This window comes from Salvelinus fontinalis, chromosome 18 (assembly GCF_029448725.1).
Source record: "Salvelinus fontinalis isolate EN_2023a chromosome 18, ASM2944872v1, whole genome shotgun sequence".
Classification (NCBI taxonomy): Eukaryota; Metazoa; Chordata; class Actinopteri; order Salmoniformes; family Salmonidae; genus Salvelinus; species Salvelinus fontinalis.
In genome coordinates this window covers 16,639,526-16,655,515 of record NC_074682.1, presented here as the reverse complement: position 1 = coordinate 16,655,515, position 15,990 = coordinate 16,639,526, and the positions used below count along the sequence as shown (strand labels likewise).

Here is a 15,990-nt window from a genome sequence, read left to right as displayed (position 1 = left end):
AGGTTGGTCATGAAGATTCAAGTGAGTCACAATCTAAAACTGTCAAGAGCACTTGACAGGGAATATGATGAAATGTATGATACTAAAGAAGATGTACGGTGACGCACATGCATCTGCTCTGATCAGCCTAACACTTCCTTACAAAGAAGCCCTTTGAGGACTGAACTCAAAGGAAGAGTTGGTAAATGTGCAAGTTAGAGCTAAAGTGCAAAAGAGAAATCTGTCTGCTTGTGATAATTGGTTCTGAGAGGTGTAGCGCAAGTGAGATGGCAGATTGAAGATTAGATTTCATTTACTTTTAAGTGGTGGAAAGTTTAGACAATTTTCTCTCAATTTGCATATGTTTTTTTTTAGGGCAAACTGTTTGTGTTTTTACCTTTAGAGAATCATTTTTTGTCTCTGAGGGGATTGAACCATCTCCACGGTAACAAGTCGGGAGGAGTAATCACACATTCAAATTGTAAAAATAAATCCTCTCTCTCCCTCCTATGCAATTTTCCTGGTCTGTGGGGCTGGAAATCATGCGTGAAAATGAAATTACTTCATCCGACGACCGGCAACTGGCTTTTGCATAAAACATTTCTCTGTTTGAACATGATACCCTTCTCTTAATTTCCTACACATCCATCCTAAACTCACTCACTACCTGCCACAGCAATCTCTTTTCCATGAGCTTCGACTGTCGTCTTTCCCATTTGCAATCAATTCAAATAGGAGACATAATGGCTAATATACAGGTAACTGCCAAAATAAAGGAAACACCAACATAAAGTGTCTTAATAGGGCGTTGGGCCACCACGAGCCAGAACATCTTCAATGCTCCTTGGTATAGATTCTACAAGTGTCTGGAACTCTATTGGAGGGATGTGACACCATTCTTCCAATATAAATTCCAACATTTGGTGTTTAACGGTGGTGGAAAACGCTGTTCCATAGAATCTCCTATAAGTGTTCCATTTGGTTGAGATCTGGTGACTGAGACGGCCATTGGCATATGGTTTACATTGTTTTCATGCTCATCCGGCATGTTTATACATGATGGGATGTTAATTGCTTACTAACTCAGGAACCACACCTGTGTGGAAGCATCTGCTTTCAATATACCTTGCATCCCACATTTACTCAAGTGTTTCCATTATTTTGGCAGTTACCTGTACATGTGTTGTGTGTAACACTTCAATCTTTCTGAGATCGTGTGTGGGCAGTAGGGCATTTTATCGCAGACGCTATCTATCAAAGCACTCAGGCAACTCTGATCAGTGTGACTGACTGACTGGAAGCACTGTTCTGTGATGATTACTCTCTCCATCTAATCAGACGTATTCCTCTCCACCCACAGACCCACATCTCTAGTCACACTGACTGGATGTGGCTACGCAACACTGGAATTTCAATCTCAAATGCGTTTCAGAGAGAGGATATGTAGAATAACAGATTGCTCACACATACTGCTTCCTTGAATTAATATCACCTCTATTAAGAGTTGAGCAATATGTGGAGGCTGTATATTCTTCCCTATCCCAAAAAATGTAAAGTCAAATATATTAGTAAAACACACATTCTAGTTGCGGAAAGGTACAGAATTCTTTAACAGAGCGGGAATGTCTACATACAACAGTATTTTCCCCCTGTGTACAAATGAGGCAGCTCTGTAGGCACCCATGTCTGTGTGTACTGAAATGTTTGACAGGTAAAGGATTCACTCTGCGGGCTCTAACGTGTGCATCAAAATGACTATTTCAGTTGAATCATTCAGGAGGCCGCCATGTGGAAAATACACATCTGAAATTTCCCCATGCCTTGGATCCGCATCCACAGATTCCACACCCAGGCATGCGGTCTCTTCATAGAACATCAAAGCCACGCTGTGTTGATGACATGTTAAGTTTAATAGACCCAAGAGGAAGGAAGCTTTCACATGTCACTTCGCCTCTGCTTCTAGCTGCTTAGAATTCCACTTTAAGGCCACTTGAGACCAGATGTCACATTCTTGGAGTGTCTCTTAATGAACACTCGTTGTATCGATAAATTGAATAAATGAAGAGGTGCGGAATCTCAGAGTCCTGGGACTCCCCTGAGTGACGACTGCTCAATTGAGTTGTTTGAATGGAGTGCTAATGATGAAAGGCAGCTTTCCTATCCTTCCGTCTCTCTCCCTCCCTCCCCTAGATGGGGTAGACTAGAAGATGTAAAGGACGGGTTGGTTCTGTGTCTGACAGAACAGATATCTGATAAGTGACACATTTGTAGTTCTTTAAGAGTGGCTGCCTTAATTACTGTCAACCGTGGACAGATGAAGAATCAGATGATAAATTAGCATTCTGTTTAACTCTCCGGGGAGAAAGAGAGGGAGAGGCAGCAAAACACAGACAGAATCTAAAGGAATACATTTCCATTTATTTAGCACTGCTGTGCCTCTAATTATTTCACTAGTGGGAACTTTCAGTCGGTCCATTTAATTGATTCAAGTGTTTATGATTGCGCCTGTCCATTTGATGTCTACACTGATAGGGAGTAGTTTGATGTCTACACTGATAGGGAGTAGTTTGATGTCTACACTGATAGGGAGTCATTTGATGTCTACATTGATAGGGAGTAGTTTGATGTCTACACTGATAGGGAGTAGTTTTATGTCTACACTGATAGGGAGTCATTTGATGTCTACATTGATAGGGAGTCATTTGATGTTTACACTGATAGGGAGTAGTTTGATGTCTACACTGATAGGGAGTCATTTGATGTCTACATTGATAGGGAGTAGTTTGATGTCTACACTGATAGGGAGTAGTTTGATGTCTACACTGATAGGGAGTCATTTGATGTCTATATTGATAGGGAGTAATTTGATGTCTACACTGATAGGGAGTAGTTTGATGTCTACACTGATAGGGAGTCATTTGATGTCTACACTGATAGGGAGTAATTTGATGTCTACACTGATAGGGAGTCATTTGATGTCTACACTGATAGGGAGTAATTTGATGTCTACACTGATAGGGAGTAGTTTGATGTCTACACTGATAGGGAGTCATTTGATGTCTACACTGATAGGGAGTAATTTGATGTCTACACTGATAGGGAGTAGTTTGATGTCTACACTGATAGGGAGTCATTTGATGTCTACATTGATAGGGAGTAATTTGATGTCTACACTGATAGGGAGTAGTTTGATGTCTACACTGATAGGGAGTCATTTGATGTCTACATTGATAGGGAGTAGTTTGATGTCTACATTGATAGGGAGTAGTTTGATGTCTACACTGATAGGGAGTAATTTGATGTCTACATTGATAGGGAGTCATTTGATGTCTACATTGATAGGGAGTAGTTTGATGTCTACACTGATAGGGAGTAGTTTGATGTCTACACTGATAGGGAGTAATTTGATGTCTACATTGATAGGGAGTAATTTGATGTCTACACTGATAGGGAGTAATTTGATGTTTAGTTGATGTTGGTCATCTTATTTCTTTCTCGTTCAACATTGGATTTTTCCATCCTCAAATTATTCGCAAGAACCCAGAAATAAATAAATCAACAAAGAAAGACCTTGTGGACAGATATATTTAGTAAGGTGTGCTACAGGCTCATATATAAATGGGAATCTGAGGTTCACACACTTTGATAGTTAAAAAAAAAAATGGTTGAAGGCCAGGCCGCACAAATTCCTTCATTCTATGACGGGGGGGGGGGGGGGGGGGGCAGAACCGAGTTTGGGAAACCCTGGTGTAAAGTGTAAATAGAAGGGAGATCGTTGTAACCCTTACTAGCTAACATTGTCATTAAAAGGCCACTACTTTGTACCACTCTCTATCGTGGAGAAAGATGAAGTAGCACTAGTCTGAGGTGGCACCTCAACAGTACATGTAGAGAGAGTCAGAGGGATAAGAAACAGTTACCATCAGCCCTGAGACATTGTGACCGTGCGTTGGATAGTAAGAGGGGGTGATGACAGACAGATCGGGCAATGCCAGCCAATCAGGAGACAGGAGATGACTAAGCCTTCTGGGAACCTCTCTGCCACACTGCAGCCGTCACAACTGTCACCCCTAATTAAGAGCTCTCTGCAAATATCTGCATGGCTTTAATGGGAATTATATGCGACCCCACCATTTATTCTCAATGTCTGACTGGTAAGTTAACGCTCTCTTTCCCTTTTCCCCCTTATTTTCTCAACTCCCCTCTGTCTCTCTGCAAGACTCTGCCTCTCTCTTAGATGCACATGCACACACAAACCAATGTCTAAAGTACTTGCTAAATAGATAGTTGTGTCAGCAGTCAGAATAGTGAGAATAAGATTGCTGTTCACAGGCTTTCCTTTAGGGGGCGCTACAGGCGATCATACAGGGCAGTGATCAGGATGGATACTTCCTCATAGGGGCGTTTAGTGTCTTTGATAACAAGAGGCTACATGATTGAAGTGATATTCAAAGACAGTATAGAGTATGAGAAAAATGAAATCCCAGAGAAGCACAGGAATCCCTGAATCATCTCTGTTTTGTGCGAAGCCAATTCATTCTGATGATGCATCCTTTTTTCATTCAGTATCTTTGTTCCTTTTGTTCAACATCAGGGAAATGGCAAAAGTACATGCTTTGTTTGACTCCCCCTAAATGTAAGTGTTGTCTTGCTGTGATCTTTTCTGCTGTATGCTTGTCTGTCTTCAAAGAGCTGACAGAAAATATATATCTGGTTTTGATGATAGAGAAATTCAGATTCTAGCATAGGGCATTTATTACAAACAAAGAGAGTGAGAGAGAGAGAGAGAGAGATCGAGAGAGAGAGGGATCGAGAGAGATCGAGAGAGAGATCGAGAGAGAGATCGAGAGAGAGATATCGAGAGAGAGAGAGAGAGATCGAGAGAGAGATATCGAGAGAGAGATCGAGAGAGAGAGAGATCGAGAGAGAGATCGAGAGAGAGATCGAGAGAGAGAGAGAGTGAGGTTGAGAGTGAGGTTGAGAGTGAGGTCGAGAGTGAGGTCGAGAGAGAGAGACTGAACAGACTGAAATAAAATACCAACTAGGCGATATTCAAAGCTCAAGTTTTTCCAGCCTTCAAAGTTTTCCGTCCTCATACAAAATAAAATAACAACCTTACATGCAAGAATGCAAGCATATAAAAACATGCCAGTTTAGTGGCACTGGAAAACAAAATGAATTGTTGAGATATTTTTTTAAATAGTCACAGTGGAGGTATGCCTGGAGAAGAAGCTGCACTGAGCTCAGGTTTAATATCTCTCAAGTGAAAGCCACTGACAGCCACAGTCGCACACAGTTATCCCTGATCCCATAAAGAACAGCTGTGTCTGCGGCTCTGCACACAGGGTACTCCATTATGGATCGGAAGCTGAATGGGAAATGAACAAAGCACAGTGCCAGGGCACTGAAATATGGATTTTAGTTTCTGCTCCCTCTCCTTCGTTACCCCCTCTCCTCTCTCTCCCCTCTGTTCCCTCTCTGCCCCCGCTCTCTCTCCCTCCCGCGCTGTCATTCCCTGAACAGGTACCACAGAGAGGAGCTCCATCAATATAAATGAGCAGTAGTAGCCACCTGAGGAGGAAGTATTCCTGGGCTGCTATTGACATTCACACTTAGACATTCTACTCCATTCTACTCCACACACAATGTCCTATTGAGCTAAATCCTCTCAGCCCACGGAGCAACTTGGCCTAATCCTCTACTGCAATAATTGGCCAAATATCCATTACTTTATCTCAGTGAAAAGTTGAAGAATATGTGAAAGATATGTGGGGACATGATGCATAGGTCTACTTCTTTGTGTGTTCAACTGCTCTCCCTAAGAGATGCTTTGATCTGGGGTAAGAGAAGAGAAGAAATACCCCAAAATACAGCAACAAATATGTATTGTCACAAACACCAGATGGGTGCAGTGAAATGTGTTGTTTTACAGGGTCAGCCATAGTAGTACGGCGTCCTTGGAACAAATTAGGGTTAAGTGCCTTGCTCAATGGCACATCAACAGGTTTTTCTACTTGTCGGCTCGGGTATTGAAACCAGTGACATTTCGGTTACTGACCCAACACACTAACCACTAGGGAGATAGTGTTAGGTAAGAAAACAAAGAGGTGAAGCAACAGGAGAGAAAACAACTTCAGAGAAAATAAATATACATCTGCAGAGACACATCTCCAACCTCATAGTCATATCACATAAACAGGCTACATTTACGCTTTACAGCGCCAGCAGCACTTTCCCAATACAAACAGCATCACATTAAAGACATGCTTTCAGAGAGACTTCATGTCTTCACCGAGAGGCTCTGAGCTTGAGAGTAACCTTGTTGCAAACAGATTTCTTGACACATACATTTTTTTCCACACCTGGTCTTACTCTGAAATATTCGACAAATTGGTGGTTTGGCCATTGTATCGCAGGCACAAACACACACGGACACACATATGCACGCAAGCACATGCACACAAACATATTATTACCCTGACGGAGGTGCAGCACGTGGGGTAGAGGGGATAATTAGAAAGAGTACAAATATTAATGGAAATTAAAAACAGACTAACAACCCCAGTTATTACATTAGCCGGCCAATTTAGATCAAAGCTCAGAGAAGCCAGCAAGCATTTGTTGAAATAGACCAGTGGCCTCTCTGCATTAACAATCATCCCCATCCAGGAAGAATAGAGTAGAAACAGCCACACATTCTGCCTGCAAGTCAGACTGCAGTATAACGCCAGCCACATTCCCTTGCTCTCCAGGCTGAATGGATGAGGCAGAGGGCAACACTGCTTTTTTCTCCACCCCATAAAGACAGAGGGCCCTGGAGACAGATGACTCGTTAAATGGCTGCTTTCTTCCCGGTCCCTGAGGTTTCTTAACACAAGGACAATAGGCAGATCCCAGGAGACGGCCGTACAGGGAAACACACTATGTATAATTAGAGTAAAGATGTTGCTGCTGCCGTTTGGTGGGGGAGGAGGAGGAAGAAGGGGAAGAGGAGTGGGGGGGGGGGGGGGCAGGTTGGGTTTGTGCTGCTGCTGCAGTTTTCCTCCACCGCTGCTTGCTAACCTCCCTCCCTTCTATTGCCCAATCTACTTCCACGACTCAATCTGCTTCCTCTAGCCTATTCCTGGGAGACCTGCAGAATGCACCAACACTTCCAATCCGGCCAATCACCAACACCCTGAGGCTACATTAGCGCCCTATTGGCAAGCTGTGGGCAACCATAGCCTGGCGAATCAGGTGGAGCCAGGAGCTGAATGGATTTTTTGGTTTGGCTGTGGGAGGTGCGAGGCCTGCCAATGAGGGCTCAGGAGTGGCATTGTGTGTCTCTGAGGGAGGCTGCCAGAGGGGTCAAGGCTGAGGACTGCAGGCTGACAGTTATTTAGTGAGGGGCAGAGCTCTCTGTCAGTCAGTGGAGGCAATGCCTTTGTACAGCTAGGTCCGCTGTAATGGGACTGTCACCCTCTAATTGTCCAACTGGGATGCTGCAAATACAGGCACAAGCACTTAGGACACAAACGTGCGGGCTCAAGCGGACACACACACACACACACACACACACACACACACACACACACACACACACACACACACACACACACACACACACACACACACACACACACACAGATCCTATACAAGTTTCCTAATGCATTTTAATGTTACGTTTTTAATAAAAACTAGCGGTAACATAGAGACATTATGCTCGACTAAAATAACAGTGGAATATGAATGTATTAATAAACCAATAAAGTGTTCCCATCTAGTTCTAAATAAACAGCATTACCATGCCACAGAGATGATTCTCTCCCACACATACACCAACTCCAGCTGCTGAACTGAACACCGGGTTTATTGAGGCGAGAGACAACAGGGTTTCATTTAGTGCCAAAAACGGGTTCCTGGAAATGGTGCACAGTTGTGTACAACGTCATCCATTTCTCATGATATGTTACGTCCTGCAAAGACGTACATTTTAGTTTCCTGCATTTCTCATGATATGTTACGTCCTGCAAAGACGTACATTTTAGTTTCCTGCATTTCTCATGATATGTTACGTCCTGCAAAGACGTACATTTTAGTTTCCTGCATTTCTCATGATATGTTACGTCCTGCAAAGACGTACATTTTAGTTTCCTGCATTTCTCTTGATATGTTACGTCCTGCAAAGACGTACATTTTAGTTTCCTGCATTTCTCATGATATGTTACGTCCTGCAAAGACGTACATTTTAGTTTCCTGCATTTCTCATGATATGTTACGTCCTGCAAAGACGTACATTTTAGTTTCCTGCATTTCTCATGATATGTTACGTCCTGCAAAGACGTACATTTTAGTTTCCTGCATTTCTCATGATATGTTACGTCCTGCAAAGACGTACATTTTAGTTTCCTGCATTTCTCATGATATGTTACGTCCTGCAAAGACGTACATTTTAGTTTCCTGCATTTCTCATGATATGTTACGTCCTGCAAAGACGTACATTTTAGTTTCCTGCATTTCTCATGATATGTTACGTCCTGCAAAGACGTACATTTTAGTTTCCTGCATTTCTCATGATATGTTACGTCCTGCAAAGACGCACATTTTAGTTTCCTGCATTTCTCATGATATGTTACGTCCTGCAAAGACGTACATTTTAGTTTCCTGCATTTCTCATGATATGTTACGTCCTGCAAAGACGTACATTTTAGTTTCCTGCATTTCTCATGATATGTTACGTCCTGCAAAGACGTACATTTTAGTTTCCTGCATTTCTCATGATATGTTACGTCCTGCAAAGACATACATTTTAGTTTCCTGCATTTCTCATGATATGTTACGTCCTGCAAAGACGTACATTTTAGTTTCCTGCATTTCTCATGATATGTTACGTCCTGCAAAGACGTACATTTTAGTTTCCTGCATTTCTCATGATATGTTACGTCCTGCAAAGACGTACATTTTAGTTTCCTGCATTTCTCATGATATGTTACGTCCTGCAAAGACGTACATTTTAGTTTCCTGCATTTCTCATGATATGTTACGTCCTGCAAAGACGTACATTTTAGTTTCCTGCATTTCTCATGATATGTTACGTCCTGCAAAGACGTACATTTTAGTTTCCTGCATTTCTCATGATATGTTACGTCCTGCAAAGACGTACATTTTAGTTTCCTGCATTTCTCATGATATGTTACGTCCTGCAAAGACGTACATTTTAGTTTCCTGCATTTCTCATGATATGTTACGTCCTGCAAAGACGTACATTTTAGTTTCCTGCATTTCTCATGATATGTTACGTCCTGCAAAGACGTACATTTTAGTTTCCTGCATTTCTCATGATATGTTACGTCCTGCAAAGACGTACATTTTAGTTTCCTGCATTTCTCATGATATGTTACGTCCTGCAAAGACGCACATTTTAGTTTCCTGCATTTCTCATGATATGTTACGTCCTGCAAAGACGTACATTTTAGTTTCCTGCATTTCTCATGATATGTTACGTCCTGCAAAGACGTACATTTTAGTTTCCTGCATTTCTCATGATATGTTACGTCCTGCAAAGACGTACATTTTAGTTTCCTGCATTTCTCATGATATGTTACGTCCTGCAAAGACGTACATTTTAGTTTCCTGCATTTCTCATGATATGTTACGTCCTGCAAAGACGTACATTTTAGTTTCCTGCATTTCTCATGATATGTTACGTCCTGCAAAGACGTACATTTTAGTTTCCTGCATTTCTCATGATATGTTACGTCCTGCAAAGACGTACATTTTAGTTTCCTGCAATTCGTATGATATGTTACAAATTCAAATTTCGTACAATATGTTACGAATTTGGAAGTGCTGAATCTCACCGGAGAAATCATCAGAGCGAGGGAAACAGCGCCCCCTGTCTCAGTATGTGTAGCCCATGTATCTGTTGCTGTCTGGACCAAAAGAGTACAACATGTTGCCGCCGTAGCATTTGATTGATCGATCCCAGCAAGCATTTGGCCAGTTTGGATTTGGCTTCAGATCACTCAACTCACTTCCTTTGCAAAACATCATTTTCAGAAAAACTTCTCAGTTTCTGGTCTGCTTGTGTTGATGTCCTGCAGTAGCTAGTGTGCTAAATCGTCCCTTTCCTAAGCCATGGATGGAGATGGGGATTTGGACTTGTAGTTTTGATGGCGATTCTGATCTAACCATAAATGAATATGTTGTGCCACTGGTCTGAGACGATTGAAGTTCAATATGTAGCCTAGTAGGCTCACATTAACCAGCTAGCTAGCTAATTTGGCTAACTAACGTTCCCATGGTTCATTGTTGACCATGGGAGGAAGTCAGTCTAGCAAGCATTTTAGCTAGGTAGCCTATGACAACAAAAACTAAAATTGTACTGTATGACAGAGTCATAGACCCATTGTGCCAACATAAAAGAGAGGAGGATGGCATTGACGTTCAACTAGTCTACAAGCAGGATGAAGCTCTACACCTGTTGTATTCGGCGCATGTGACAAATAACGTTTGATTTGTCATATGGCTTTTTACTGGCTTTGCTTGGCTTCCTCAGGGATTTTACCCACGCACCGCTACTGAACTTGATAACTCCATAACACCTATCCTGAGGTGAGGTCTCATATTAGGGATCATTGGTTGTCTTTAGTAAAGGAACTTCATGAGCCTAGTCTGATTGGTGTCTGCCTCATTGTCCTTGACATGGTGAAAAGAATGCCATAACTTTCCAAAGCACACCGTCCAGATTACAGCTCCAACCCACTTCAGAGTGGGCGTTCGCCTTCACATACCAGGACTTCAATCAAAGGCCCTCTCATTCCATTCTTCTGCTTTGCCCAAGGACTGTGTTTTTACAACCTTACCTCCTATTTCCATCCCTTCTTTTATCATGATTTTGTTCTTTGGTGTGTCTGTCTGACTGGCAGTCAGTGGTGAGGCTTGGTGGAGAGGAGAGAGCGAAGCAGAGAGGCTCATCTTACCTCGTTTGGACTGGTTTCCATCAGATGTGGCTCATTGGGTCCAGTCTTAGGTGCTGGAGGAGACAGTTGAGACGTGACTGCCACAAATGGCCTGAAACTAATGCTGCTCTCTCTCACCTCACAGATTTACTATGCTCTTCAAATGGCTTATATCTCCCTCTCTCCTCCTATCTCAACTGTCCCCTTTTCTCTCTTTCATTTATCTGCTCCCTCTATCTGCTATCTATTTAGGCCTAGCTGTTTTTCAATCTCTATTTCTATTCCTCTTCCCTCTGTCATGAGCAAAAATGTATTTGACAGTGAAGGCATCGGAAGCATATTGCATTCTACCACAATGGTAAACCATTGCCACCAAAGCAACACTTCTTGAGATTGATCATGAGTGAATTGCACATAAAACCTCTGCAGTGGAATGCTGGGGCTGTTAGTTTCACTCTGATAATTTCCCCTCTGTTCATAAGGGGAAGGGGTTTACTCAATGTGTCATGCAGTAATGTCCCTTATAAACGTGTTTAATAAACCGATCCTGGACCAACACACCACTGCAGCAGCAGCTGGACTGTCTAGGATTTTCAGCACTGCACAAAGGAGAGAGAGAAAGAGAGGAGATGGTGAATGGTGATGGTGGGCAGTGGTGGTGGTGGGTGGTGGAGGTGATGGGTGGCGGTGGTGGGATGTGGTGGTGGTGTGTGGTGGAGGTGGTGGATGGTGGATTGTGAGGGTGGTGATGGGTGGTGGAGGTGATGGGTGGCGGTGGTGGGATGTGGTGGTGGGTGGTGGTGTGTGGTGGAGGTGGTGGCTGGTGTGTGGTGGAGGTGGTGGTGGCTGGTGGGTGGCGGAGGTGGTGATGGTAGTGGTGGTGATGGTGGTGGGTGGCGGAGGTGGTGATGGTGGTGGTAGTGGGGGTGGTGGGTGGTGGTTGGTGGGATGTGATGGTGGTGGTGAGTGGTGGTGTGTGGTGGAGGTGGTGATGGTGGTGGTAGTGGTGGGTTGTAATGGTGGTGGTATTTGGTATTTTATTAGGATCCCCATTAGCTGTTGCAAAAGCAGCAGCTACTCTTCCTGGGGTCCACACAAAACATGACATAATACAGAATGACATAATACAGAACATCAATAGACAAGAACAGCTCAAGGACATAACTACAGTTGAAGTTGGAAGTTTACATAAACTTAGGTTGGAGTCATTAAAACTCGTTTTTCAACCACTCCACCAATTTGGGTGGATGGTGGTGGTGGTGGTGGTGGTGGTAGGTGAGGATAATGAGGATATGGCCGGAGCCAGACATCCCTGGAAAGAACAGTAAAATCAGATGATTAAAGTGAACATCAGACTCCCTCCACTCCAAGCCAGCACTAATGGACTTAAAACAGAGAACAGTCCCTCATTGGAAACCAACTGGCTGATCATGAATGTTGTGTGTTTATTGTTTATTATCCAGACTCTGTTTTAGATGTAATTGGGGTTAAACAAACCACAAACAATAACTCAGGCACATTTACCTCCTGCGGCCTCATATGACTTGTGTTGATGGAAACATTTCTCCATGTGTTCAACTAAATCAAACCGGCCAACCTGGTGAAGGTTTCTCAGATGAAAACAGGGAATTACTTTAAAGTTGTGAACCCTGGTGAATCTGGCTGTGTGGGACTTTCTCACCTCATAAAAGAGGTAGAGAGATAGTCTGAGAGTTTCTACAGCTCTGGACGTATGGGGGAATCAGTGTGCTGCTGTAGCCACAGAGGTTGTTCTCGGCCACCTCTAAGGCTGTTTTCACACTTGGTCCAGAGCACACTCAACTAATTTTTGTGCAGTGTGAACACTCCAAAGGAACTCAGACCCTTCAAAACGGCCACCGAAGCGAACCAAACTGAAGTGGTTTGAGTTCAGTTCGCTTGAATTCCTTAGTCCGGTTCCGTTTTTTAAGGCAATGTGAACACAAGGCTTGGGGACTGCAACACCGTTTCCCCTCCCATAACCCTCATATTGGTGCCACAAAAGAGAAATTATGATAATGTTCAGGTTTGCGGAAAAAACGTTTTGGGATATTGATTTAGAGATTGTCAAGCATTCACAGAAATTTTCAAATATGTGTGCATTTTATGTTCATATTATTTGTTTGCAATATGTGATCTACAGGCTAAGAGCACTTCATAAGCAGTTTATTTGATAGTGGGGTTTGAATAGTGTGAGAAGACACCAACATGTTGGGTGAGAATCATAACATAGGGTAGAAAATCTATTCTAGGTCTTAAAGGGGCAGTAGCCTCGTTGGGAGTACAATATTCAATTACAGCATTATTTAATCTGTAGTTCTTCTTCTGCTATTTATTCTGTTACCAATAATATTGATGTACATGTTAATAGTATCTTCTGATTACAATTATTAGGTCAAATCTTTTAACTAAATGCAATCTATTAGCTTCCAAAACGTAAGTACACTCCTAGAAAAAAAGGTTTCCAAAAGGATCCGCATAGGAGAACCCTTTTGGTTCCAGGTAGAATCATTTTTGGATTCAGGTTGAACCCTTTTGGGTTCCATATAGAACCCTCTGTGCAAAGGGTTATACATGGAACCTAAAAGAGTTCTACCTGGAACCAAAGGGGTTCGACCTGGAACCAAAAATGCTTCTTCAAAGGGAACCTTTTAGGTTGTAGATAGCAATTTTTTACTAAGTGTGTAGGTATATATAGCTGTTCTGATAAGTAATGGCTTGTCCTGTACTTTGTAAAAACCCAGAGTACATTGAATGAATGTTGGAAAAATATCCTGGATCCTTTCTAAACAGAGAAATGCGAATGCAAAGAGAACGCAGACCACAAAATAGGTGAAGTGAACTGGCAAAAGAGCTGAGTCCTAATTCAAATGCAAGGGCAGTGTGAATACAAAGATAACTGAGTTATTTAGCTTTTTTTTACCCCAGAGTTCACTTTAAAGAGGACTGAGATCGGTTATTTTAAAGAGGACTATATGTGAAAACCCCCTAAGACAAGAGAGATAAAGAACTAAATCCCTTCTTCTCTCTTCAAGGCTAGCTGTCACAATGGAACGGCCTAGTAGGCCAAGCGGTGTTGCAGGGAGAAGAGGGCATTTAATACCGCACTGGGCCACAGATGTGATGCACCCCTCCCCATGGTTAAGGAACAGAGCTATTTTACTACAGCTAAAGGCTATAACCGAAGCATGCACTTGCACACACGCACACGCACACACACACACACACACACACACACACACACACACACACACAAAGGAACCGCCGGGGTGTCAGTAAACCCAACCATCTGACGCTGAATATGAAGGAGATAAAAGGAGATGAAGGGGTGTTCATTTCTCCAGCAGGGTGGTACAATCCTACGCCTCCCCTCATCCACCCTGCTCCTGTAGTCTGTGTGTTTGTGTGGGTGAGTGAATGAGTGTTTTTTGCTTTGGTGGAAAATCTGCCCTCTTGCCGACTCGTTGGTGAAAGGCGATTTCAGTAATCCGGGAGTGTAAGCCGCGCGATACAAATGGGCGTGAGGGAGCTCTGTGTTGGCCCAGAGAAAGCTATCCCTGGCCTGGTCTGAACAGAGGCAGCACAGTTTCCAGGAGCATCTTGGAACCATGGAGCTAACAGAAAACTAACCACACTGGCAGAGCTGCCATATAATGCCAACAGGAATGGAGTTGGTTTGTCACTTCTAAGACAGTTATAGTAAAATCCCTGCTGTCTAATGAGCTAGTTTACGTCATTTAAACAACTCCTGCATGGCTGCATACATAAACACAAGCAACTGAAAGTGTGCTAAACACTCCTAAATTCATTAAACAACTGGTGAAGCAGCGCTGTGTGTGTGTCCATCTGTCTGTATCCTCTTGTCTGGGTTTCTGTCTGTGTAGAGTTTTAAGGCGTACCAGACCAATCACTTGGCGCTGCATCACCACTCAAATCATTCTCTTTACCTGCTGAAGGTCCTTGATAGAAACTACCAGTGTGGTGTTCTGTTCAGCCCTTCATAGTGATTGTATGAGATCTATTCTACCCTTCTCTTCAGTTGCCTAGGTGAGTGACCCTTAGACAAACGTGGGATGTCTGGCTTGAAGATGTCTCCGGCTTTGGCTCAAATAAAAGTTAAAAGCCTTATGATCCGCGGGAGCGAAAACAGAGCAAGATCGAGTTGTTGTTATCAGAATTGACGATTAACTAATTTCTAGTTTACAACACAGGCATAAGCAACTACCAACTGAGAATAGGATGATATATACAGTAGCTTTTTAACATTTCAAAAAGAGAACTTCAACTTAACTGCACATCAGTAGTTCTTGATAAGTGTGATAACTGTCACTCACTCTGACAAGCATTTGTGGGAAGGGTCCTCTAGAGTTTTCGGGCACATTGATTGGTGGGATGACCCAGTCTCGCTTCTGTCGTCTCAGACCATTGGCAGAAGAGCTTCTTTGATGTTTCCGTGGAAACTTGATAACCCTGGGATTAGAGTCCCAGGCCCTTGCAATCATATCCTCCACTCCAATCTGAAAAGACAAGAAATCAACACATACTGTACATTGGCTGACCTACCGTATTCAACAATAACTTGAGAGCCAACTACACAATGTAAAGTCTCAATAGAAAGGAGTAGTGTGTCAATTATTTGTAGTGTGTTAATTATTTGTTCATCTTCTAAAAGTCTAGAGTATGGAAAGTACAGGTGACTAATCCGTCATGAAAATCAACCTTGTCAGATGACAAGGAACAGAATAAAACACCTATTCACTGTTTATTGAAGATAATACAAAAATTAATGAAAATAAAAAGATTTCCAATTCAAATATAATCCACGCTTTTGACTCTTCACCTTAACACACTTGGCGTTAATCACCTAAGAGGACCCAGCCTTAGCATCAATTTCAGGCATTAGTCTTGCAGAAAGCTTACCAATTGCCTCTGCACAGTCCACAGAGGTTGACTTCTATGTCTTTATCCAGCAAAAACCTTCTCAGTCTGAAAAATCACAGTTGGATGTCTCCAACTTGACCTTCTGAGTCTCAGAACTATGCTGCTCCGTGTG

The 15,990-nt window shown here is 42.7% G+C and overlaps 1 protein-coding gene across 1 annotated transcript in view; it reads right to left on the bottom strand.

Moving 5' to 3' along the window:
• Nucleotides 1-15,990, bottom strand: part of LOC129815066 (cadherin-4-like) — a 237,993-nt gene that overhangs the window by 53,609 nt on the left and 168,394 nt on the right. Inside the window, exon 5 of the mRNA XM_055868398.1 lies at nt 15,272-15,454. Coding sequence (XP_055724373.1) covers nt 15,272-15,454 — 183 coding nt within the window. The remainder of the gene's footprint in view (nt 1-15,271; nt 15,455-15,990) is intronic.